Here is a 26536-nt window from a genome sequence, read left to right as displayed (position 1 = left end):
TCATGAATTATTAGAATGTCCTACGATATCATGACCTTGAAATGGGTCTCTCTGTGCTGTTTTGTGACCACAGTGACACAGATCAGTAGTGTTCATAATGACCACATGCCTCTATATGGAGAGTACTTGGAAAAAGGCTTAGAAGATGCTATACATTTAATATACGTGTATGAGATACCATATGTTTTAGAATATTATTATCAGGGTGTCAATAACACTGAATTACATACTGTGTTCCTTGCATAGAAGATTAGAAGAAACTGTCATGAACAGAATTCTCACGCAGTCTGGGCTGGGACATGGATGGGAACGTGACTTTATGCAAATCACTACTGAACACACTGGACTAAAACAGGGGCTGACAGTGGGGGAGAGAGGAAGTCTCACTAGGGCCCAGTTCACTCGTCCGGGCCCGGTGCTGCTGGGGCCTCCCGCAGCTTCCCAGAAAGCAGCCCCATCCCCTGCTGGTGCCGGGGCGGGGCTGGGCCAGGGCACTTTCCAGAAGAGTTGAGGGCAGCCCGGAAACCTCAGCCAAAGCTCCACATCCTGCCTGCCTTTCCCACGGGCTCCGTGGCTGCCAGGTGCACGCGGCCTGTAGGGACCTGCCCATTCAGACACCTCCACATGTGGCCAGCCTTCCAGACCCACTTGTCTGGTGAGTGGTCCAGTCGTGGGGCCCAGCCAGGGCCCCCCCCCCACTCTCTGAGCAACTGATGCTGTAATCTGACACATGGTGGCTGAGGGGAGAGGTCCTTCTCAGCATGGAGCTGCCCAACAGGGACATTTGAAAGCTCTGAATGACAGCTCCTGAGTCTGTGAAGATTTATTACATTGACAAGGACAGAATGACAGCTCCAGTCCAAGCCCTGCCACTTGGAGGATGTGTGTCCTTGGGAAAGTCACTGTGAATGGGGATAGTAATGCTTACTCTGGAGACATCATCCACCAAGGGCCGGGGATTGGGCCAAGGTGGTTGCTTTGTAAATAAACGCAATCAGTCTTAAGTACAGTGTAATTTTTATGACAATCTATTCCTCAAATAACATGTCAAGGTAGTTATAACATCTTGTTCTGTTCACCTGCTCAGAGTCATGTAAGTAAGTAATAAAGCCTTGATTCAAACCCACATCTAAGAAAGTACAAAGCCCGTCACACCATCCATTCCATATATATATATACATATATATATATATATATATATATATGTATATATAATTTATTTTAAGCTCTACAGAGTAGGGGCCACAAAGAAAATTTCAGAGAGACTGCAGAACTCAAGAATATCTCTCACATACGCATAGAGCACAAGCTATTGTTGAAGAGCAGTCTTTCAGGAAATTGTGCTGGACCTCAGAATGTGTAGAGAGTTTTCCAGCACTTGTGAATTAATAGTTTATTGCCTTTTGTGAGAGATTAATTTTTTAAAGGTCATAACAGTCATCATTGATCCATTAAGTAATATCACATAAGCTTTATTGGACGTCAATGTACATGTTGATTCCTTCCCTGCATAAAGCAGGTGTTATTTATCCCAGTCTGCAGATGAGACAGAGACTTAGGGAGGATAAGTAACTTACTTGAGATTGCCTAGCTAAGAAAGAGCACAGCAAGAACTTCTAGTCTACCAGGCTCTCGAAGCCTGTGCCTTCAGTAACCTGCTCGTCTTTTTGTGATTAAGGGATTAAATTCTGTCCTCAATGATCTGTCTTTCGATGCAAAAATGTGATCTTGTTATACTTCCCATTTGTTTTCTGTTCTGCACTTCCTGCTTAAAAAATACACTATTTTGAGTGCATTCAGTTACTTACACTGACTTCTAGCACCCCCTGCTGGCCATTTCAGGTATGTCATACGTTATAGTCCTCTGTATTGTTCCTCAGGTAAGGGAAGTCTGTTAACAGCAAAGACTCAGCATAGTGAGTAAAAGAGCCTGGAAATACAGCAGCAGGAAACCTGTTACCAGTTGTATACTCAGTGTGCTTGGTGATTTTAGGTGTCTTCTTTTTGGAGGTTCCCCTTTTCTCCAGCCTCAAATGAGAGGATTTACCTTAACATTTATTCATTAATTTTGAAAGACAGAGAGAGAAACCAAGCACATTCTGTGCTGTCAGCACAGACCCTGTCGCGGGGCCCGATCTCGGGAACCATGAGATTGTGACCTGAGATGAAATCAAGAATCAGACGCCTAATCGGCTGAGCTGTCCAGGCATCCCAAGGCAGAAATGTTATATGTTTGGTGTCTTATGTACCTGTGAAAACTACAGAAAATTGCTTGTGAATAATGCATGTTAACCACTCTGTAAATGGCATACCATTCTGTGAATGCATGTCTGCCCATCTGTATGTACACCTAGCTCACTGCTCCTCTCTGCTCCCAGCCACTGCGTTGATTCATCCACCGCCAGCGACAGGCACTGCTGCACATACTGGCTGTCACCAGCAAGGCTGGCACCAGCACCTTAGGGTCTCTGCATGCTGGGAGTCACGCTTCCCTGGGAATGTCATCCTGGGGACAATGGTTCCAGGAATCACACATACACATTCTCAATAAATACCCAATGCTATGTTATCTGACACCGAGATTTTTACCAACCTGATGGCCACCAAACAGGATCACATTGTTTCAGCAGGTTATTGCCCTGGGCCGCTGATGAGGAAGCTAGGGTCTCTGTTTATACCTGGCACCCACTGAGTCTGTCCCTCGGACACTTGGCCGTCCGTGCCCTTTGGGCGCAGCAGAAAGGAGGCCAGTGGCAGAGGCTACAGCACCCAGAGGAGCCAGGCTGCCCACGGCCGGGCCCACTTTTCCTGGCCGTGTGACCGGACCCGGTTCTCATTGCGCTGAACCTCAGCTTCCTCGTCTGTGAAAAGGGAAATCAGCCCACACCTCACAGGTTGGTGAGGATTAAATAATTTAATACACGTGGAACACTTAGGTGAGTGTCTGGCAAATCAAGATTGTTAGTTATTATCATACTTCCTATTAACAGTAATTTATTAATACTACAAATACAAATAAAGAAAATGATAAATTATTAAAATTACTTAAGATCGTAGTAACTAATGTTATTAATCACTTGTTGACTTGAATGAATGTATGTCTTCTGGATATTTCTCCTTTGTGAGTTTTGGTTCATATAAATATCCTCAGCTACTCTATCATGGGTCTAAACTTTATCTAAAGTACTTTTCATTACATAAAATTTCTCTATAATGTGCTCAAACTTCCTTTCAGCCACATACTTTGTGTACTTTGGAGTTTTGTGTACGAAAGCTTTCCCCTCTCCAGTATCACAAAAGAATTCCATCATTTCTTGTGATCTTCAGCTTCAGATTTTTAACTCCATGCTCTGGATTAGCTTTTCTGCACTTCCCTGAACTCATGGACCTCTCAGTCTCTCGTTTATTCGCTCAGTGCACCTGTACACAACATCCATCCTGCAGACTCAGAATGCAGAGGAGGTCGGTAGGAGTGGCTCAGTTTGTGGAGAGAAGGAAGGGTAACTGTGGGGCTTAGGGCAGAGGAGGAACTAGTGGAGGAGGCGGGACAAGAGGGAAGGGGTGTTGCACCAGGGTGAGCAGTGTAGAGGTGCAGCGGAGGGCAACGTGGCTCAGTGCTGAGCCTCCCCTGAGGGAGCAGAAGACAAGTATTGGTGAAGATGTGGAGGATACTGACAGCCAAGCAGAGACCTGGGGATTAGATGTGAAACGCAGATATTCATCATTAGCACATGCACGTGTGTGTGTGTGTGTGTGTGTGTGTGTGTGTGGAGGAGGAGGAGAGCGAGCGGCACATCTGACATCAGGGTATGGAAGCTAGTCCAGGGCCTGCCTTCAGACTGGGAAGAGGGGAAGCAGGGAGGTGAGGGGGGCAACAAGGATCAAGGTCTTCCTTGGCAGGGATGGGGACCACTCCTACACCGGGTAGCAGGGATGACGGTACAAGCTCGGGACTCAGGGGTTTGTCACCTGGAACATGAAGCCCAGGAGGGGGCGGTTCCGAAGAAAGGGGGAACTCTCAGGGCTGCGATAAGGGGGAATTTTGAAAGAAGTTCACTGATGCAAAGTCTCAGTAATGTGGTTCCCCGTGTGCAGTAACCAACACCTGGCAAGAGCTTGACAAATGTTTAATGAATGAACGCACATGCGGACTTGGCAGCAATAAGACGCTCCAAAGCAAACACTGTCTGGACAGCTGGGACACACACCCACCCATCGAGGATAATGTACCCCGCCCGACACCCCTCTCCAGCACCCACTGTAGCAGGAAGAAAAATTAGTGAAGGTGACAAAGGAACAATCAGGCAAGAAAACAAGAAAATTCCTTTCTTGGGCTTAGAGTTTAGAGAGGCATGGTGGCATCATCAAAAGCTACAGAAATTGCTGGGTGGTCCCTGGCAGGTTTCTGCAGAGCAGAGCACAGGACACAGTTTAATGGTATTTATCCAGGGGGCGGGAGGGTAGAGGGGCATCCGCCAGGTGGCAATGTCTTACAGACAAGGAGCTCCGGCCCTGCACCGGCTTCCCAGGGCTTTCCAGTGTTATCAACATGTGTTCCCCAGAGCTAAGAGTAGCCCCACCCAGTGGGTGTTGGGCCAGGTAAACACACAACTCTGACCGGGCCTACAAGCATGAGACCCCCTGAGTGTTGGACTTGAGCTCCCAGGGGACAGGGAATCTGCTGGATTCTAGGAAACTAAGAGAAGGTTTAGATATCCTTTGAAAGAGCCTCAGGGTACCTGGCCTTCCTCTCAATGTGCACAGATTTAAGGGTGGTGTCTCAGTTAGCATTCAAGCTGAACAAGTCAGCCGAGGCTCCCGTAAGCAATCTTAAAAGAGGATAACCAAGGAGTTGCAAACTTCGTGGCCAGACTATTAGGCTTACTCCAGCACACTTCTTTCGGTTTCTGTGAGCAATGTATCCACCCTTGCTGTGTGCCCTGGGCAGTGCTGCCCTCCAGCAGCCAGGGCTCCTCCCAGGTGGCTCCACGTGCAGGATAATGAGAAAGCAGGTCTGACTGAGGGCCGGGTCAAGGATGAATAGAACCCCGTGGCTGTTCGTTCTCTAGGTCTGCTGCGAGAGTATCGGTCACCGTCTTCTCTACACAGCCACCCCATGTCCAATTGCATTTCTCTGAGTCCTAGGAAGACCATGGCTGTGCCACTGTGCAGGGGAATGAATGCATGATGCTCACGTCCAAGGTCTGGCACATAGTGTTGGTTAAGACAGTCAGTCGGGTTCCAGGTAAACACCAGAAGGCAGCTTGGGCTCTTCTGGAAGGAGCGGTGGGGTCCCAGCAAGGCAGAGCAGCCTGTGGGTAAGGCTTTGAGGTGTTCAGCCACGTGTCTCGTGTGGCCTCAAGCTCGGAGTTTCAGTTCTCTTTATACTCCCTGATCTCCCACAAGCTTTGCAGTCTCCCAGAGACTCTTTGCTGGGCCATTACCATGGACCGTGGGGTCTTGCTAGGAGTTTTCCAACAGCCTGATCATAGGCTTTGGCATGTGATGAGAGACGGCTCGGCATTCGGGGCCAGCACATGCTTTCCCAGCGGCCCAGGCCATGACCGAGCTACTGGTGGTGTTCGGGGTCCCTCAGAAGCTGTCCCAGCCGTGGCAGGAGGGGCAGGCCACGGCAGAGGCAATGTGACAGCATGGCGCACAGAGCTGTCCCTGTCCCAGGGCCCAGCTACGCTGATACACTATTAAAAATTCAAATCGGGAGAGGGCTCGCTTGGCAATTAGAAACATCACTCAGGTTTAAATGAGCGTCTGTTTGAGGTACTGGTGGGAATGCCAGTTCGGTGTCTGTTTAATAAAGACCACAGGCTTGCTCTATGTGATTCTCTGAAAGGCTCTGGAACTATTCAAAGGTCCAGGTGCCACCGGGTTTGAAAGAGAAATGTGAAAACACAAACAGTGGGCACAAACAGTGGGTAGGGCTTGCTGGGTCAAGGCCATTTGGAGTAAAACACTGCTGCAAATTCACCAACATAGGGCCAGGGGGTGTTCTGAGGGTGCTTTGGTGGTCTCAGAACCGCAGTCAGACTGACAGAGGTGGGAAGAACCTCCATGCTAGGAACCACATGTCCCATAGAAAATCCATTCAGTGGAAAAGAAAATTCACTCCCTATCTGTAAGCGTTTCTGGAGAAGACCACTTTCCCCTGTTTCACCACCCGCCCGCCCCCCCCCCCCATCCTGTTCACTTTTCAGTGCTTTGGAAAATGGAGGACCTTGAAGATTTCTGGAACAATCCGATCACTTGTATTTGCTGTTGGTATTTTCTTCAAAGGCTCTAAACCAGGATGAAAGGACTCATTAAGCACCTGTCATTTTGGAAGGACTTGTTAAATGCATCTAGGAATGTTACAGGTGTGGGAAGAAACACAGGTGTGTGTCTGAGAAGCTGTGTCCCCCCCCCCCAGGCTGTGCACCTGCAGAGCCACTAAGAGTGGGGGTGGCGAGCCCAAGGGGGGTCTCAGAGGAACTGCGCCCGAAGAGGCAGCAATTACGTTTCAAGACCACTAGGTGTGTTTTATTATAAGAACTAAAGTTCCAGTCTCCGCTTAAAGTTCCGGGTCCTGCGTACTCCAGTGTCAGGAGTGGCTCTCTAGGATTCATCTTAAGTCGTTGCCATTTATGTGAGTTATCAGCTATGCCACCGGGCACGGACTGTTATTTTCTTGCACTAATGTAGCACTCGTGATGAACCAACCTCCCTGCAAATCAGCCGCTGGGAAAATCCTGGCTCCGTAACAGCGATTTCCCTAGTAAGAAACGTGAAGGGAATGCGCTAGGAGAACTGAAACCACACATCAGAAACACCAGATTCGGAAGTCTGATGATGCCTATTCCAGACCAGCCAACATTGCATACAGGATTACGCCAGCAGAAAAGAGTGAATCAAATGAAGGATTTTTGTTTGAAACTCTCTTCTATAAACAATGGCCCAGTGAAATGACTTTTCTATTCCGCGTGATCTCTTTGTACGTCCCTATGAACATGAACATGTCAGAAAGAAAGGTGACCGAAGGATGAGGCTGGCGTGAAAGGAAACTGCTGATGATGAAGGTCGTCAGATTTTCGGTGACACACAGACGGTCACAGCCGGCGCCTCCGAGGGGCCTCTGTCCACAAAGCTGTTATTTGTGCTGTAGTGATTGCTGGGCAGCAGGGACACCGAATGACCAGCAATGACTGGGAGGGAGGGCTCTGGGGAAGGGAGGCGGGCTATGGAGCACAACCCGGAGGAACAAGCGTATTTCCGCACAAATAACAACTCCAACAATACACTATTTCAAGCAGTGCATCCGACTGAAACAAGCTTCCCCAAACAAAGGACTCTGCGGAGGAAGTAGGGTAATTGCTGGAGATTACCAATGGTTTATTTGGAATGACACAGCACTGAAAACATAGTCGTTACACATGATTTGTGGATACAGCATACATCACCTATCTTATTTCGGGACAATCTGGGAAGATGAGTCGCATAAATATAAAGAGTTGGAAATATATAGGAGCTTTTTTTTTTTTTAATATATATATAGTGTTCTTTGGGGGTGGACTTTTATGTCCCATCAGGCAGCCAATCTTAGAAAGGCAGAAGTTAACACTACATAGCTGCTCATCCCAGCTAGCTTACCTCCAGCCACCGCAGCCGGACACCTAGACAATGAGGCTCGGCTTTCTCCAAAGGGACAGCAGCTCTGACATGCTATTTGTCATGGCATCCTGAAAAAATGCACATTACAAAACACAGATACTGTCGACTGTTTTGGCAATGGGATGGCGGGTTTTGCCCGGAGGCAAAACTGCAACTGTAAATGCCAGACAGAGCCAGGGCAATGCATGTATCAATGACACTCGAGAGGCAAAGAGCTCAGATGGAACGAAAGAAAGCAAAAGGCAACTATGTATATGTAGCGTGGCGCTGGGCATACACATAGATCGGGGAGAGATGGGAACTAGCGTGTGTACCTGTGTGTCCTTATACATATACAGAGAGAGAGGTGGTGGGAAAGAACACTGAAAACGTGTGCCAACAGTTTAAACACGGTAAACTTGGGAGAGAGCGAGCACGTGCTCACACCTGTGCAAGGGAACAAGATAATCTCGAACTACAGGATAACTCATCACGTCTTCTGCAGGACAGCCGCTCAATACCATACACTTGGCGCAGAGAAATTAAGGTTCTGGTCTGGAGAAAGCTACTGCAGCACTGGTGGGAGGGGATCAAGTACAAGAGTCTCCACAGCTTGGACAAAGCACAAATAAACCTGTTAATCGATAACGTGGGAACCAGTGAGGACCTTATCTGTAATTTACTTTTTTCTCTCACATTTTTTGTGGGGTTTTTTTTGTTTTTTTTTTTTTTTCTTTTATCTTTTTTTTTTTTCTTGCACACATGCTCCATTGATATATCTTTCCAAGCTTTGTCTGGCACCAGCCTGTAAATCATTAAGAGTGTAATAGCAAAAGTGAACGGTTTGGGTTTTCCCCGCGGGTTTAAAAACCCGATAGGCTCTTTCTACAATATTTTTGGCCCTAATCCAGGCGCCGGGTGAAGTTCTCTGGAAAGAGGCCTTTGTAGGTGGCGAGGTCTCTATATTGAAGCCAGTCTGATTCCTTCACTCCCACCAGCCAGCCTGCATCCTGCAAGACAAAGACAGGGCTTTCAAGGTCTAACAAACTACTGGAAAAATCTGCACTGCCAAGAATTAACAAAATAACTTACATGTCTATTTTATTTATTTATTTTGAGAGAGAGAGAGTGCAAATGGGGAAGGGCTGAGAGAGAGACAGAGAGACAGAGAGAGAGAGAGAGAGAGAGAGAGAATCCCAAGCAGGCTACAGGCTGTCAGCGCACAGCCCGATGTGGGGCCTGAACTCACAAACTGTGAGATCATGACCTGAGCTACAATCAAGAGTTGGATGCTTTACAGACTGAGCCACCCAGGCACCCCCAAAATAATTTGGGGGTTGTGATACTGCACCAGGATGTTACATTATACATAAACCAGTGTCTGAAAGCAGTGGGAAAGCTCGTCCCAAATAAGTTATTAGGTTAAAAAAAAAAAACAAAAACAAAAAAAAAACAAGGGGCATCTGAGTGGCTCAGTCGGTTAAGGGGTGGACTCTTGATTTCAGCTCAGGTCATGATCTCACAGTTCATGAGATCTAGCCCCACATCTGGCTCCACACTGACAGTGCTCAGAGCCTGCATCGGATTCTCTCTCTCTCCCTCTCTCTGACCATCCCCCACTCACGCTCACTCTCTCTCAAGATATATAACCTTAAAAAATAATAATAATTATAAACATTTAAAACTATTTATTTTCTGGATCTAGTATAGCTAACTGAAAGTTAATACAAATATTATAATTTTGTATATAGTTAATTGACGTTAATTGGATTACGACAGGAGTTCTTAAGGAAGAGGAAAGGATTAAGAATGATAGCCAGTGCAGAAAGAAAAGCACCATGTACAAACATGTCGTGCACAGGAACATTCTCTATCCTGTGGGTCACAGGGAAGAAATGACTTAAGGACCCAGGTCAGGATATAGTGCTGGCAAAGCCATGGAAGGCCTAGTATCTCATCCTGAACCTGCCTGGAAGGAAGACCTCTGTGCCCCAGCTCACATCATGTGACCCAAATAAACCACCACACATAACGCTTATCAAGTAACCGCTAGATAGGTGTTAACCTGCTATTGCCATTGTGTGTGTTGTTGCTGTGACAGTATCTCATTTTTCGAGTTTATATGAACCACAAAGCAGGTTGTTGTCATGACATGCTTGTTGGAAACATTCCTGTGTTCTTTATAAAGTATTTCTCACAAACATCTGTCTTGTAGGAGTACCATCATGAACAGGAAGACAGTTAGCCGCAGGAAAGTAAAGGGAGCCACTGTGTGTGGCCATTCAGCTCGGGAGACGACAGGTGATTCTGAGGACGAAGGCTGCTGTCTGCCCTTGGCCTATGGCAGATCAGCAGATCCCGGTTGGAAAACGCTGAGTGGAAGGAGCGGCATGAAACCTACAGACCGTATAGTGCAAAACTAGCGGGCAATGACTTGTCTTGATTATGTTAACCAATGCACGAAAGAGATCCCACTTAGGATGAAGGATGGGGAGATTCAATCAGAAGCCACTCTCAATATAGTTCAAGTACATCAGATAAAATGAGGTCTCAAAAATTAAATAAAGAGCCTGAATACATTCCCTCTTGGTGTAATCTGAGGCTATAAATTGATGCTGCTATATAGACAAGCAATATAAGCATTTAGACAGGCCAATTTTCGAAGGTGGGGAAAGAAAAAACCCGAGGAAAAGATGACTCAATAAAATACCTGATAATATCCTAGCGAGAAAGGGAAATGTCCTCTTGAAAATTATGATGTTATATATGTGAAGGGCAAAGTTATACTTAAAGTAAAAGATGATAACTAAATTTTTTCTAAACCTCCAGTAAGCATCTAAAAGGCCATATTTCCCCCCACAAGTGTCTATATTTGACTTTATTTACAATGAATGAAAAAATCTAATGGAGCCAAGTAGAGTCATGCATTTTAAAATTGTTTCAATAAAGAACAAAAGTTATGGACTGGTACAAACTCATCATCAAGATGTATGCCAACACGTATACTCTGAAACACAATTTATATAGTGAAGTGAAAAATATTAGCCAATATCAATCTTGAGCCGAAGCAAATCGGGAAAATTAAATTTTAACTGCTTAAAATGTGTGGTGGACGAGACTTACAGTTTTGGTAACGGCCAAATAGCTTGTGTCAGACAGGTGCTTCTGCACAGAACAGTTATAACCACTAGAATAACTATATATTATACAAATCTACATATGTATATGTATACATATTTGCAACTACTTATGTACAGAAATAATAAAATATGTAATATAAAAGTTTATATGATAGGATTATTACAAATCATGGGGTTGACATATATAACAACTATTTGAAGGCACTGGCACCGACCAAAAAAGCAGGCCAAAAATGGAGAATATTTAACCCTTGAAAGTAGGAAATTGCACTGGGTGAGATCTCTGCCGATACAGCACCCCACCCCCGCGCCCGAGGATTAGCCTCAGCCTGTGTGACGCAGGGCATTCAAAGGAAGAGTGGAGGGCTTCCAGAGGAACTATATTTCTATGGGGAATATCTTGAAGAGATCAACAGAGGCGGGTTCCCAAGCATGCAGAGAAATTCCCCTGAAATCCTGAGCGGCCCCCACAGGTTGTGAATATACAAGGGGTCCCCCAAGGAGAAAGCAACACAGGGAGGCAGAAAAACTGAAGAGAAGTTTCAGCACTGCCCATGGAGGGGAGACAGAGTTTAGAGTTTAAATCCCACCAAGTTAGGAAGCCTGGTGAATCCTTCAGGTTTTCTACTCAAATTTCAGAAGGGCCATTCTCAGAAGTAAAAGATGTCTTAGGACTAAGAGTCCATCCTCAAAGAAAGGCAAAATTGAAACAGACCCACCCTAACAAAGCATAAGACAAACTTCCATGAATTCAAGCTAATTATCCAGTTACCTCCATGTCTGCTAGAGGAAAAAGAAACAAGCTTCAGAGACAGAAAACAGAATCCAGACTCTACAATGTGTCCAGTATCAATAAAAAGAAAAAAAATTGCTGGAGGGGTGCCCGGGTGGCTCAGTTGGTTAAGTATCTGACTTTGGCTCACGTTATGATCTCATGGTTCTCGAGTTTGAGCCTCGCGTCAGTCTCTGTGCTGACAGCCTGCTTCAGATTCTGTGTCTCCCTTTCTCTCTGCCCCTCCCTGTTCATAATCTCTCTCTGTCTCTCTCTCTCAAAAATAAATAAATGTTAAAAAGAAACTTTAAAAAATTACTATATATGAGAAAAAAAAGGAAAATATCCCCTGAAGATAAAAGGCAATCGATAGAAGTGTGTGCTGAGATGGCCTAGCTTTTGGAATTAGCAGTAAGAAGTTAACACAGCTATTATAAAATATGTGCACGTGCTTACACTGAAAGATAGCAATAATGAAAGAATAGATGGGAAATCTCAGGAAGGAAATGGCAACTAAATACAAAACCAACACCAACATTATAGAACTGTGTTAAGTACAGCATCTGAAATGAAAAAGTCACTGGATAAGCTAAACAACAAATTCAAAGTAGCAGAAGAAAAGGTCACTGTACTTGAAGACAAATCAATAGAAATTATCCAACCTGAGTACCAGAAAGAATTACATATTGAACAAAAAAGGACAGTCTTAGACATCAAGAAGTCCAACAGATGTATAATTAGGGACTCCCAAAAAGAGGAGAAAGAGAATGAGGCAGGAGAAGAATTTAAGAAATATTAGCTGAAAGTCTTCCAAATGTAATGGAAAACATCAGGCTACAAATCTAAGCAGCTCAGTGAATCCCAAGCATGAAAACCACAAAACAAATAAAAACAACAAAACAAACAAGCCCTAAGCACATTACATTGAACTGTTGAAAACCAAAGATACAGAGAAATTCTTAAAAGCAGTTAGGGAAAAAGTCACAGTATATATATACCCAGAAACAATGTTAAGCAAATGGCAGCTGATTTCTAGTCATAAATAGCAATAAAACAGAGAACACGGAGCAGTATCTTTAAAAAGTTGAAAGAAAAAAGTCAACTCAAAATTCTTTCTCTTGGGAAAATATCTTTAAAAATGAAGACGAAAGAAAGACATTTTCAGATAAACAGAAACTGAGAGTATATATTGCCAACAGATTAGCCTCATAGGAATTGGTGAAGAAAATTTTTCAGGCAGGGGCACCTGGCTAGCTCAGTCTGTGGAGCATGTGACTCTTGAACTTGGGGTTGTGAGTTCGAACCTCAGGTTGGATGTAGAGATTACTTAAACATAAAATCTTTTTTTTAAAAAAGAAAGAAAAAGAAAAAGTGCACTGAAAAAGAATATTAAAAAAAAGAAGAAAAAGAAAAGAAAACTTTCAGGCAGAAAAGAAGTGAGACTGGATGGAAACTCATCTATTAGAAGAACCAGAAAGAGCAGAGAAAATGGTGAACACGTTGGTAGATGTAAGATTAGCTTTTTACTCTTAATCTTTTTAAAAGATAACTTATGGTTAATGCAAAAAAAAATTAGCTTAATTATAATGGCTTTTTTAACAATTTTGAGATATGTAGACACTTTTGCCTGATGGTAATTAATGCTTTGCCACTTTTTGCCTTGAAGATTGTATCTGAGGTTTTAACTATTTTATCGATCCTTTCAAACAACTAACTTTTGGATTTATTAGTTTTCTCCATTGTGTGTCTTTTTACTGCATTCATCTGTGAATTTATTTTTATTATTTCTGTCCTTCCCTGTGCTTTGTACTTAATTTGATCTTTTTTATCCTCTTGGGCTGAAAATTTAGAAATTGATGGTCACTAGGAAATATTTTTCTAATTTACACTGTGACTTATGTGGTCCAAGGATTATTCAGAAATATATATATATATATATATATATATATATATATATATATACTTAATATTTAGAGCTTTTAAAGCTCTATTGTTACTATTCATATCTAATTTAATCTTATTATGGTCAAGACTTTGACCCAGCACCTGTTCTATCTTGGAAAGTGTATTATCAAGAGAAAGAACAAAATGTGGGGCTTGGGAAGCCTTGCCCTCTAAAGCAGCAACTTTATTTTGGGGGGTAAAAGGCTCAGAAACCTCCTTGAGAAGATGATGGAAATTATAGCTCTTCTCTCCAGAAAAACATGTTCAATAGGCACATGTATACATTTTGCATGCTATTTAGGGGTTCACAAATCCTATGAATAAGAACAAAATGGAATTCTTGGCACCTTCACATCAGAACACTATGCTCAAAGGTGATTTTTTTAAGAGTCTTTTAAAATTGAAGTATAAATACTAGGTAATGCAAACATCATTTAAATGTACAGTTTAGTTTTGACAAATGCATACACACGTGTAATCCACACCCCTATTCAGACAGAAAACATTTCCATCCCTAGAAAGCTCCCCCATGTTCTCTCCTGGCCAATCTCCCCATCCGCAGAGGCAACTACTTTTGAGGGAGATTTTTAGTGCACGTGGATAGGGGCCACATTTCCTAAACACTGGTTTTTCAGAGACAACATCCCTAGAAAGCGGATGCAAAATAAGAAATGGTCATCTATTTGTATCAAAAAGAAACAATATAACACCATCCCCAAAAGAGGTGTCCTAAAAAGCTTCCGTTAGCCATGTCCTGTACTCATAAGCCCTAAGCGCCCTGTAGCACCTCAGGAAATAGAAATGTCTTCAGGAAGTCACTGCGTCCAAGAGACCCTCAGAAAAAAAACCAACATAGCCCGTAGGACCTTTCAATTTCACTCTTTACCTGGTCAGCTTCTGAATCTGAGGGGACCACCAATACCACGTCACCCCTTTGTAAGGTAAGTTCATCAGAATTTGCTGCCTCAAAATCGTGCAGTGTTTCCACCTGCAAAAGATTTTAGAAGAATTTACTAATTTTATTTTTTTAACATTTATTTATTTTTGAGAGAGAGAGAGAGAGAGAGAGAGAGAGAGAGAGAGAAAGACACAGAGCATGAGTGGGGCAGGGGCAGAGCAAGAGGGAGACACAGAATCCGAAGCAGGCTCCAGGCTCCGAGCTGTCAGCACAGAGCCCAATGAGGGGCTTGAACCCACAGACCGTGAGATCATGACCTGAGCCAAAGTCGGACGCTTAACCAACTGAGTCACCCAGGCGCCCTGAATTTACTAATTTTAAAAAGAAAGGAAGCGTAACATTGAAGTCTCTCAGCCAGATGAGCAGCAGGTACTTGTAGAAGTCTCTCCAACCCGGATAAAAAAGACGGTGATTCTAACATACCTCAAGGGAGAAGACCTCTAAACACAGAAAGAAGTCCTGTTTACTTAAAACATCCAATTCTTGAAGACTGATACTGAGGCAGTTTGGATGTACATTTAGGAACACAATACGTTCTGCAAGAGTTGAAACGTAGTGCTTTTGTTAAATTTCAATTCATCCTATTTTTATTAGAGATTTACATTTTATTATCACTAATGCTTTATTATTGTTCGTTTTTAAACTTGAACTAAAAATGCCTAGTTGGAAGTGCCTCTAACTTCACTTCTGTCATGTAATTAAGGATTGGAAAAATCATCACTTCCCATGTTATATGGGAAGTACTATTTAATTAAACGCAGGGATCAGTTCCTATATAAACTTCCTTCCCTAGCTTACCTTTGAAACCATGCCAATCTGTTTCTTTTCTTTCATTTTTTTTTTAACTGAAACATAGGGGCACCTGGGTGGCTCAGTTGGTTAAGTGTCTGGCTTCAGCTCAGATCATGACCTCATAGTTTGTGGGTTTGAGCCCCGCGTTGGGCTCTGTGCTGACAGCCCAGAGCCTGGAACCTGCTTCGGATTCTGTGTCTCCCTCTCTCTCTGCCCCTCCCCCGCTCACTCTCTGTCTCTCAAAAATAAATAAAAACATTAAACCAAAACTGAAATCTATTTGGGGTGCCTGACTGGCTCAGTCGGAAGACCATGTGACTCTTGAGCTTGGGGTCATGAGTTTGAGCCCCAAAGTGGGTGTAAAGATTACTTAAGTAAATAAGTAGAATTTAAAAATTGAAATATAAACATAAATGAATAAATAAACGTTGAAATATATTTGACAAGTAATATTATGCAAATTCAAGGTGTACAACATGCTAATTTGACACATTTATATACCCTAATATGATGCCACTGTAACACCTCTATCATGTTGTGTAATTACCATTTCTTTCTACTGGTTGGAATAATTAAGATCTAGTCTCTGAGCAAGTTTGATGATTATAATACAATATTGTTGTCTGTATTCACCATGCTGTGCATTAGATCTCTAGGGCTTAGCTTCTACTCATTGGAAGTTTATACCCTTAAACAACACCTGTCCTCTCTCCCTACCCCCTCTTTCGCCTTTTTTGGAAAGACTTATTCAAAATTTGATTATAAAAAAATTTTTAAAAAACAAAGTAGAAAGAAGAGTATAATGACCCACATACTCCTCACCAGCTTGAACAACTATTCAGTCATGGACGGGTGTATTTCTCCCATGTCCCTCCCCTTAGCCCTACCCCCCTGAGGTTAAGGGATTGGCTGTACTCTGCATACAGAATGATAAAATGTCAGAGCTGGAAATGAGGATTTTATTCTCAAAGCCACTTTGCTGCTGAGAATGAGAAGCACAGAGAGAGGAGTGATGTTCCTGGGGCCGCTGCAGTTAGTGAGGGGAGTGGGGGTGGCCCCAGGGAGGCTGGCCTTGCAGGGAATCCGCCTCCTTGACTTCCTGTGCTCTGCTTACCACACAGCGGACACCTGCCCTCACTAACCACACGTTTAATTGTTCCTCTGTGTGATTCATTCATAAATCCATTCCACCCGCCCCGGCCCCATCTGAGGTAGCAAGGGGACAGGTCTCTAATGAGCAGAGAGAGAAAAAAAAGATGACTAGGGGCACCTGGGTGGCTCAGTTCGTTAAATGTCCAACTTTGGCTCAGGTCATGATCTCACGGCTCATGGGTTCGAGCCCCGCATCTGTGCCGTTAGGACAGAACCCACTTTGGATCCTCTGTCTCCCTCTCTCTCTGCCCCTCCCCTGCTTGCATGCACACTCTCTCTCAAGAACAAACATTTAAAAAAAGAAAAAAGAGGACTATTCCTCTCCACTCCCGCCCTCACAAACACACTTAAATTTAACATTTGTGAAAGAAAAAGAGCTGAGTTTTGAAACGTAAATTCATATTATGGAACTGAAAATTCCCACCCATATTCTATTAAGGAGGATTAACTGCCTTTGGCACTTAGCTTAAGCCAGTGTTTTCAGGTATTTACCGAAAACAGGTTTTGGGTAAGGCCCCTTCCCTTTATGAAAGCTCTAAGTAGCCATTTTTTTTTCAAAAAATTTTAAATGCTTATTTACTTTCTAAAAGATGGAGAGACAGAGTGTTAGTGGGGAAGAGGCAGAGAGAGAGGGAGACACAGAACCGGAAGCAGGCTCCAGGCTCTGAGCTGTCAGCGCAGAGCCTGATATGGGGCTGGAACTCACGAACTGCAAGATCGTGACCTGAGCTGAAGTCGGACACTTAACCAACTGAGCCACCCAGGCGCCCCTCCAAGTAGCTATTTGATGGTGTCTCCGAACATAACCTTCATCCCATTGATTTGAACCTGTCTTCCCTCCAGTGCAGAAAAAGAATACATATTGCAAAAGGCAAAAGTAAACAGCCGAAAATCAAAGTTTCCAGCAAAAGGGCCTCAAAGCAGAGGAAGGACAACTGGCCACCAGACCTTGTAGAGGAAGCCGGGAGGCACTTCCTGAGACAACTGGCTTGCGGCTGGAGCGGAAGGCACGGGCTGGGAGTCCTCACCCGCCCTGGGCTCTGCGGCCAGCTCTGGGGGCTCGCTGGTGGAAGCCGCGGCCATGGGGGTCTCCTTGGTCTCTGCCACCTCAGCTGCTTCGTGTTCTTCCCCTTCGTTGTTGGAGGCGGGCTCTATGACGACTGAAGGGATGACCTTCTCCTGCGGGAAGAAAAATGTGATGGTGCCGAGCAGAGGCTGGGAGCGAAGAAAAGACTTGTGCACTGCTTCTATCCCTGGCATACCCTCCATGGCTCCCACTTTCCCCACATCCTCTATTCAACAAAGTGCCCGCTGTTCCCCAAAACTGGCCCAAACCTTGCAGGACCTTCCTCCTGACATGGCCTCCTTTCTATCTCTCCTGAGACAGAAACCCTTGGCAGGATTGATTTCTGGACCCCTGAGCAGTCAGGCAGTTTGCTAAGAAGTGGGGTTTCTGTGGAAATTGGGAAGGGGGTAGGAGACTGCAGGGAGGGAAGGGGGTCATGTCAGGGCGGGGAGACAATCCTGAAAGAGAATGTAGTAGGGTTCCAGGAATAGCCTCGTTTTTGCCATGGTCCACTCTTGTCCCACTGAATACTAACACTGTTTTTTTTTTTTTTTAATGTTTATTTATTTATTTTGACAGAGGGAGGAGGGGCAGAGAGAGAGAGGGAGAGGGAGAATTACAAGCAGGGTTCTGCACCATCAACGTGGAGCCCAATGTGGCGCTCGAACCCACAAACTGTGAGATCATGACCTGAACTGAAACCAAGAGCTGGACGCTCAAGCTACTGAGCCACCCCAGTGCTCCCTAACACTGTTTGGAGGGGACATATAACCTCCTGTGATCCCTTTTCTCCCAGGGTCCCGCGGGACTCCTGAACAGCCTGCAACCATATTGCAGTTTGGAGAAAATCTGCCTCTGCTTTGCTAGTTGATTATCGTCAGAGCCCACACTGCAGTTACAGTTGGAGGGCGCTAATTCCACCCCCCTCCCCACCACCACTCCGAGGACTCTACTCTCCAGGGGTAAAGCACCAGAGGATCAAGACCCCCCTTGTATTTTGCAACAAAGATGAGCAAGAAGAGGAATTTGACTAGCATAATGGAAGTCTTGGAGATGTTTACTGCCTTTCCGGTCAAGTTCTACATTCCCTCTGATATCAGTGGGCGCTCCCGTTATTTTGGGAGAAATAGCCCAGTTATTATTTGGAGAAAAGAATACACTCTTTCAACAAGTGTAACCATGGAATACAAACACACTTCTGGCACTGTGACAAGAAAACCCGGTGAACAAATGGAACGTATTTTGAGGCATTTCTCCAGATACCAGTACTCCCCGCTGTTTTTCTAGTGGGATCAAAGGGATCACTTGCTTTCAAGCTTTGAGTAACCCTGGAGAAGATTCGGGACAGATTTCTCCTGAGTAAACTCATCAGGACAAAGGAAAGCAGAACACTGAGAGCCCTTTTCACTGTTACCTCCTGGAATCTAGAAGAACCAAACGTGGGGTTTAGAAGACCTTCCCCCCCCTCCCCGCCCCCATTGTGAAATATGGATTTGTTGACTTTGAACACTTCTCTGAAGAAGCCAAGACCTGAGGCCAATCGGGCAAGTTCATGTATGTATTTAGTGACCTGCTGTCTTTTGTCCTTTTGAATGTGCAAATGAGGGGCGGGGGTTGGTGAAAGGAGCCTAATGGTGAATTTGGGGGCACTCTAATAATAAAAATAATCCCTACATACTACTAAGAATGAATATGATTTAACTACTAATGTTGGGTTCTCACTGGGTGCCTGCCACCAGGCTAAGCGCTCACTGTACAGCCGTTTTCTCACGTAATCTATGCCACAGCCCCATTATTCTGTCATATTCTCTCCCTCCTCCCTCCACCTCACTTTTTCATGGTCTATGCTTCCTTCTTTTTCTCTGTCACCAGGGGGGCCCGCGTGAATCTCACAATGCTGACATCGAGAGAATGCCAGGACCATTCTTTCTGAGAAGCTTATATATATACATATATAAATATATAGATAACAACAAAAATATAAATAACACATATAAAATGAATTTAAAATTTTAAACATATATGAAGTTATATGATGATATATATCATATAGTAACGTAGATAAAATTCTATTTTGTAACGTGGGGCACCACACAATGGCCACAGACCTATTCTGCACCCAAAGGGGAGATCAGCACTCCCCAGGAAACAGTATTTCAACTGGCACCACCTGCCCGGAGCCTCCATTTCACTGGGACACTCACCTGAGGTGCTGCTACTTCGGACTCTTCGGGTTGAGATCTGTCACCATCCATGGCCTGTGCGGTATCTGCGTCGGTCCGGGCCTCCTCTACACCTGCTCCTTCCCCAGTGGGAAGAGCTGCCTTCTCCATCTCTGCCTCCTCCACTGGCGCCTCCTCAGCAGCCGAAACCAAGGTGGCAACAGTCACATCAGCATCCGTCCCAGGCACGACCTGCAAACCGGGAACCGGACAGGTTGTGTCTGTACCTCCATGGGACTCAACAAGAGTCAGACTCGGCCCTTCCACTTCCATCCCCTCTCCTGAGGCTCATCGGATGTCGAAGTTCTCTGTGACGTACCGAAGCCCAGGATTCAGGCATGGTGGGGCCCGCCCTCCGTCCATCAGAGCTGACCTCTCTTCCATGGGAACAAAAGGCACGGCACAGGGAAGAACGGCCAATGGTAGTGTAATGGCACTGTTGGGTGCCGATGGTGGGTACACTTATAGTGAGCAGAGCAGAACGCACAGACTTGTCAAATCACTACGCTGTACACATGAAACTAACGTAACCTGCTGTGTCATCTACACTTCACTTTAAAAAAACGGAAAATGACGACCCTTCTTCCTGAGCCCCCAATGATGCCACATTCCTCAGCTTCCCTTGCACTTCGGGATGGCAAATGGAATTTGAATGAACGTGATGTATGTCATTCCTGAGACATGGCTTTTAAGGGTGGGTGGTCCCCTTCCCAAGGTATTTCTATTTTTGTCGCCTGAAAGTGGATGGTGGCAAAGCCCTAGAAGATATCTGAGTCACAAAATGGAAGGGGACCGACCCCAAAACCCGGATCAGGGAAGAAAGCTACATTAAGAAAAGCATCCTCACCATGCAAAGTCAAAATTTAGAAAAACTGCATTTCAGTATAAACTCTAAAATCTTCGTGGGGAAGGTCCCAGAAGCTAAATCGCAATCGTGAAAAAAATATATTGGGGAGTTTTCTCAATGGGACTTCCTGGGAATGAAGGGGAAAAAAATTTTGTTATAAAATATGCATTGTAATCAAAAATCAAATCAAATTTGGGGTCCTTTAATATGAGAAGTCAACTAGAAAAGAAGTTAAAAAATTTCTTTTGGGAGGGCTGGATGGCTCAGTCAGTTAAGCTTCTGACTTCAGCTCAGGTCACGATCTCATGGTTCATGAGTTCGAGCCCCGCATAGGGCTCTGTTCTGACAGTTTAGACTGGAACCTGCTTTGGATTCTGTGTCTGCCTCTCTCTCTGCTCCTTCCCTGCTCATACTCTCTCCCTCAAAAATAAATAAACATTAAAAAAAATTTGTTTCTAAGGTTGGACATAGTCAAAGAAGAGCTTTAAGTAGCATTTAAAACTTGCAAAAATTAAATAAAATGCAATCAGAAGTTTTATTTTTGAACAGATTGGTTATAGAGCGCACATCTAAGACTCTAACATCAGTTTGGCAGGCCTGATTTGCAAAGTCCAAATCAGAAAAGACTGAGGAAGAAGAATATTCAATTGATCTTATATAATACACCCAAGACACATATTTCAAAAAAGTTATCTGCTGTGATCAGCATTAGCTGTTCCTCTTCTCTACTGAATAAATTCCAACCAGCTTGTCCCGTTAGGTTAGGAAAGTTCTAGTGTTGCTGATATTGACTGCCACACCCAGAACAGGAAATGGACAGTGCAGAGCAGGCATCAGAAGTAGAAGATGGAGAATGTGAGCCACAGACCTAATATCAGAGCAGCACAGTTTAAATTTTTTTTTTAATTTTATTCATTTTTGAAAGAGAGAGCGCAAGCAGGGGAGGGGCAGAGGGAGAGGGAGACACAGAATCCAAAGCAGGCTCCAGGCTCCGAGCTGTCAGCACAGAGCCCCACGCAGGGCTTGAACCCACAGACTGTGAGATTGTGACCTGACCTGAAGTCAGATGCTCAGCTGATTGAGCCACCCAGGTGCCCCCAGGGCAGCACATTAAAAAACAAAACAAGGGGCGCCTGGGTGGCTCAGTCGGTTCAGCGTCCTACTTCAGCTCAGGTCATGATCTCGTGGTCCGTGAGGGCTGTGAGTTCTAGCCCCGCGTCGGGCTCTGTGCTGACAGCTCAGAGCCTGGAGCCTGTTTCAGATTCTGTGTCTCCCTCTCTCTGACCCTCCCCTGTTCATGCTCTGTCTCTCTCTGTCTCAAAAATAAATAAATGTTAAAAAAAAATTAAAAAACAAAACAAAACAAAGAACCCTTCTTCTGACTCAAATTTATAGGTAACAGATGAAAGAAAACCAACCCACCACAGAATGCATTTGTCTACAACATAATATTGTGCTTTCGGGATGAAAAACAGTGCTAACAGCTATCCTATTTGTTACATGGCCAAGTATTACTCATATTCTTAGAAATTTACTTGCCTCCCTTATAGGAATTTGGCTCTCCACACAGTGTGCAGTGATCCAACTTGTAGTCACAAACCATGACGTACCATTTCCTTCTTTTTTTTTTTCCCTACCCCATCTTGAAAGTACTGGGTTCAGAAAAGTAATGCTTATATGAATGGTAACACATTCATTTACAGCAAATTTATCTGTGAACAATTATTGAAGTGGGGATTCAGACTCTGGTGAATGACGGAACATTCCCCTAAATACAAAGTTTGTTCAAAAATTTAAGAGAACTGCATTTCTTGTTTTAAGTGAACACGTCTTTGTGTGCATGTATCGTTGCTGTTGTCAGGGGAGTGATAATCAGCACATAAATCTGCAGGGCATCTTCATTCCAAGAACAATGAACAATTATTCATAGCTTTGCCATTGAAGAAATCAACGGGCTGTCTCCAGGATCCTAAGGACTTCCTGGCAAAGTTTCTTCCACATCGGAAACGATATATAAAGACAGTGTGCATACAGTGGACTTTCAGACTCAAATGTAGAAAGCATGTGGTGTTACCACAATTCTGAGTTACTTACGCTTTCCATCTGCTTGAAAACTCACACCTATGGAGTGAGTATCTCCCTACTCTTCAACGGCATCAAACCAGGTGGACTGTGTATCATGCAGATGGTACACACACATGCACACATACACACAGTCACAGATCAAAAGGCAACCATTGTGTTGTTGAACAGGCTACCCCTCCCAATGATTATGCACAAATCCTTCCATCCATATATGTGCCAAGCACAAACCACTAGGGATTGGATTTTACTCTCAACTGAACTGATGTATGTCCAGAAGAGAATATATTTCTGTGAAGTCTTAATGGTGCTGTCAAAAATAACTTAACTCTCTCCATACAAAAAGAATGTTAATCAGGAGTCCCTGATTTATCTCTAGTGCTCTAAAGAGCTATCAGGTTGATCATACCAGATCTTACGACTGCAAGATATACCTGGCAGTATGTTATCACCTTGCCTTTGCTAAATAATTTAAACAGCTGTCATTGGCTGGATGTGACTGAGACCTTGATAGTGTGGCTGCTGTGATTCCAGCCACCAGCAGGTGGAGGCCAAGGGCAATGTCTGTCCCCAGCTCGGATGTTTTGCTGATCTCAAAGGAGCAAATACCCCAGTTTCCACCGGTCAGCAATTTACCTAATCTGTCACGTACACGAAAAGGGGGGCGGGGGGGGGGGAGGGGAGAATGATGGCCAACACAAATCACCAAAAGATTTAAATTAAAAATGTTAGTAAAGGCGAAGTGCCAAGGAAACAGACACTTTGACTACAGATAAATAAATAAGACATTAAAACAATTCTAAATGAACTACTTGGAAGAGGGCAGAAATTAACACGCTCCCATTCTTCTCTCGAGTCCATTAGCAATGAATTCCCATTTCTCTAGCTAAACATAACACTTAGATTTTACAGACCTTAAGACTATTTCAGAAACATAGAAAGACTGTCTGCTACCTGTCTTCCTTCCTTTCTGCTTCCAGAACTGGCTCTGAAAATCAAGAATGCCCAATCCTCCTTTTATGTCTGGAATCTGTTCCACATTTTCTGTTCTTACCAAAATATCTCCAATGCATATTTACTGACTGTAATAACAGAACAACATAAACGTACACTGGAAAACAGAACTCCATTTGCTCAGACTAGGTGTGAGCTCCAGATAATATCAGAGACAGATTGAAAAAGTGATTTTCGGTGACAGAGTTATCCCTCTTTTTGTTATTATTTTTATGGGTTCCAATTTGTTAGCTATTTGTAGATTCAGAAATGGGAAACATTTTCTGGACTCTGCTTACTTACTACTAGAGATGTTACAACTGCTAGGAAACACCACAATGATTAACGACTGCTATCTGTTGTTTGTTTGTTTTTTTAAGTGTCATCGGGGAGACCAGAGGACTGGAACTAGTGAAAGTATTTCAAGCCTATGACAGTCAATGTTGTTAAATTTTTCTTGTCCCCACAAATGTTAAGGGAAACACCATTATCTTAACTTCTGCCCCAAACGTACTATCTGTGTGGCACCTGGAGGGCTCAGTTAAGTGTCTGACTTCAGCTCAGGTCATGATCTCACAGCTCGTGGGTTCGAGCCCTGCGTCGGGCCCTGTGCTGACAGCTCAGAGCCTGGAGCCTGTTTCCGATTCTGTGTCTCCCTCTCTCTGCCCCTCCCCTGATCACATTGTCTCTCTTTCTCTCAAATATAAGTAATCATTAAAGAAAACCTGTACTATCTGGTGGCCAAATAGATTTATGGTGGGAAACGGCTCATGCAAAGAGATATAAAAAAGTTCTCCCTGCCCTTGGGAACATGTTGACTGTACCCAACAGGCCCACTGAAGCAAAGGCATCCTGACTAGTGGCAATTTGCACATGCATCACAAAAACCACAAGCACCAGGAGGGGCTCTCACTTTATCACACCACGCAGATCTTACTGCTGGAGCTTCTGCCTCAACAATCTCTTTGATGGAAAGCATTTTGGTCCTGGCATTCGTGCCAAAGCCCTTCCAAACACCTGTTAGCAAAGCTTCCGGAAGTGGAATGCAATGAATTCAATGCAGCAATGGGGTGTGTCTCCCACAAAGCAGGGAAACACAACAGGATGATGGAAACCAGCCAACCCCTCCAGGAGATGGCGCCCCGAAAGCAGGTCCACAAGGACCCAGATTCCAGACAAGAGTAGTGATTGGCTGCACAATAATTTGCAATCTTGTGTAATTTATTGATTTATTTTGTTTACTCATTGTTTGTTTTCTTGGCAATGTTAGCTCTGAGCAATGGCGGAAAAGCCAGCAAGGTCTGAGGACTACCCTAGAATGAAATTCCATACGTACGTATTGGCTAGGCTATTTTAACTGAAAATAGGCATTTCTCTGATGAAAAAAATAATGGATACCATGGGTTTAAAAACAATAGAAGAAATAACATTTCACATATTGATTTTTACTCATTTTCTGTGCTTAGAGGGGCTTTATTGTCTGTTTTACAACACACAGATTATGTTTCTTAGAAAAATTGTATCAATGGTTATATAATTTGTACTTTATTTTTTTCTTTTTCTTTTTAATGATTATTTGAGAGAGAGAGAGAGAGAGAGAGAGAGAGAGAGGCAGAGAGAGAGAGAGAGGGAGACACAGAATCTGAAGTAGGCTCCAGGCTCTGACCCACAAGCACAGAGCCCGATGTGGGGCTCAAACTCATGACCCCTGAGATCATGACCTAAGCTGAAGTTGGACACTTCACCAGCTGAGCCACCCAGGCGCCCCTATTGTTTTTTCCTATTTAGCAATTTATTTAACAGTTTTGTCGTTGAACACTAGTTGCTTTCTACTTTAAATATTATACTAATACTCTGAGAAAGGTCTTTGTTTATAACCATATTTATAGCAATTGCTTAGACGACACAGGTAAATAGTTTCAATACTCAACTATAATCCCTTTATTCATTTATGATGTCCTTATTGAGTTCTGTTTTTGAATTTTTGCCCAGCACTTTATTAGGGTAACAGTCAATATGGAGAAAATAAAAAGAATCATACACTGAACATCCAAGTGCCTACTACTTGGGACTTTCAATCCACACGTTACATTTGCTTTATCCTGTCTGTCCAGGCTGACTGAGTCATCTTTCAGTCTATCACAATGTTTTCCAGGAAATTCTATGGTGACTCTGTAGCCCTTACATATTTGATAATATCTTTCTGCTGCTTCCATATGTGACCAACTATACTGTATTGGGGTTAAATAGCTACAATGTGATTTTTTTGTGTTCAAAATCTGCATGTTGGTATAATAGTTCCTGAACTTTAGTACTGGGAAGGGCAAGTCCAAGGCCTGCCTGGTTGTTCTTTGGTAGCACATCCCCCCCACGCCCCCATCCCTGCCCATGTGAAATGCTTGCAGAACTTTCTTCCAAGCTCTGAATTTAAAACTCTGAAAGAATACATTCAGATGTTAGGCTCTCATCAATAGTGCATTTTTGTTGGTGATTTCTTGTGATCTGCACGCAGTAATTCCTTCAACTAGAAAAATGAGGAAATTTTCAGCTCAAGCCTGTTTTCTTCTGTTGTGCTGGCTGGTGCTGCATCTGCCTTTTTTTTTTTCCTTTTAATGTTTGGGGGGGGGGCATTAGCGGGGGCGGGGCAGCAAGAAAGGGAGCCACAGAATTGGAACAGGCTCCAGGCTCTAAGCTGTCAGCACAGAGCCCGACGCGGGGCTCAAACCCACAAATGGTGAGATCATGACCTGAACCAAAGTCGGACACTCAACTGACGGAGCCACCCAGGCGCCCCAGCAACTACTCCTTTCTTTAAGGTGAACAGTTATCCGTGAATCCTTTCCTCAGTCTTTGACTCCTACATCTATTACCTTTGCTTATGATTTCCCTCTTTGTGTCAGGAGAGCTCCCCCTATCTGTCTATCTGT

General features: G+C 44.0%; 1 protein-coding gene across 4 annotated transcripts in view; it reads right to left on the bottom strand.

The window, feature by feature from the left end:
* Positions 1-7358: 7358 nt before the first annotated feature.
* AMPH (amphiphysin) overlaps positions 7359-26536 on the bottom strand; it is a 247856-nt gene continuing 228678 nt past the window's right edge. For all 4 annotated transcript variants that reach the window (XM_060632223.3, XM_060632222.3, XM_060632226.3 and 1 more), the window contains 4 exons: positions 19670-19879; positions 17348-17578; positions 14384-14485; positions 7359-8651 (listed from right to left, as the gene is read on the bottom strand). In XM_060632223.3, the coding sequence (XP_060488206.1) occupies positions 8544-8651; positions 14384-14485; positions 17348-17578; positions 19670-19879 (651 nt within the window). In that variant the 3' untranslated portion in view covers positions 7359-8543. The remainder of the gene's footprint in view (positions 8652-14383; positions 14486-17347; positions 17579-19669; positions 19880-26536) is intronic.

This window comes from Panthera onca, chromosome A2, assembly GCF_046562875.1.
Source record: "Panthera onca isolate mPanOnc1 chromosome A2, mPanOnc1 haplotype 2, whole genome shotgun sequence".
Lineage (NCBI taxonomy): Eukaryota > Metazoa > Chordata > Mammalia > Carnivora > Felidae > Panthera > Panthera onca.
The sequence above is the reverse complement of the archived record's forward strand: the minus strand, read 5'-3'. Positions and strand labels throughout refer to the sequence as shown.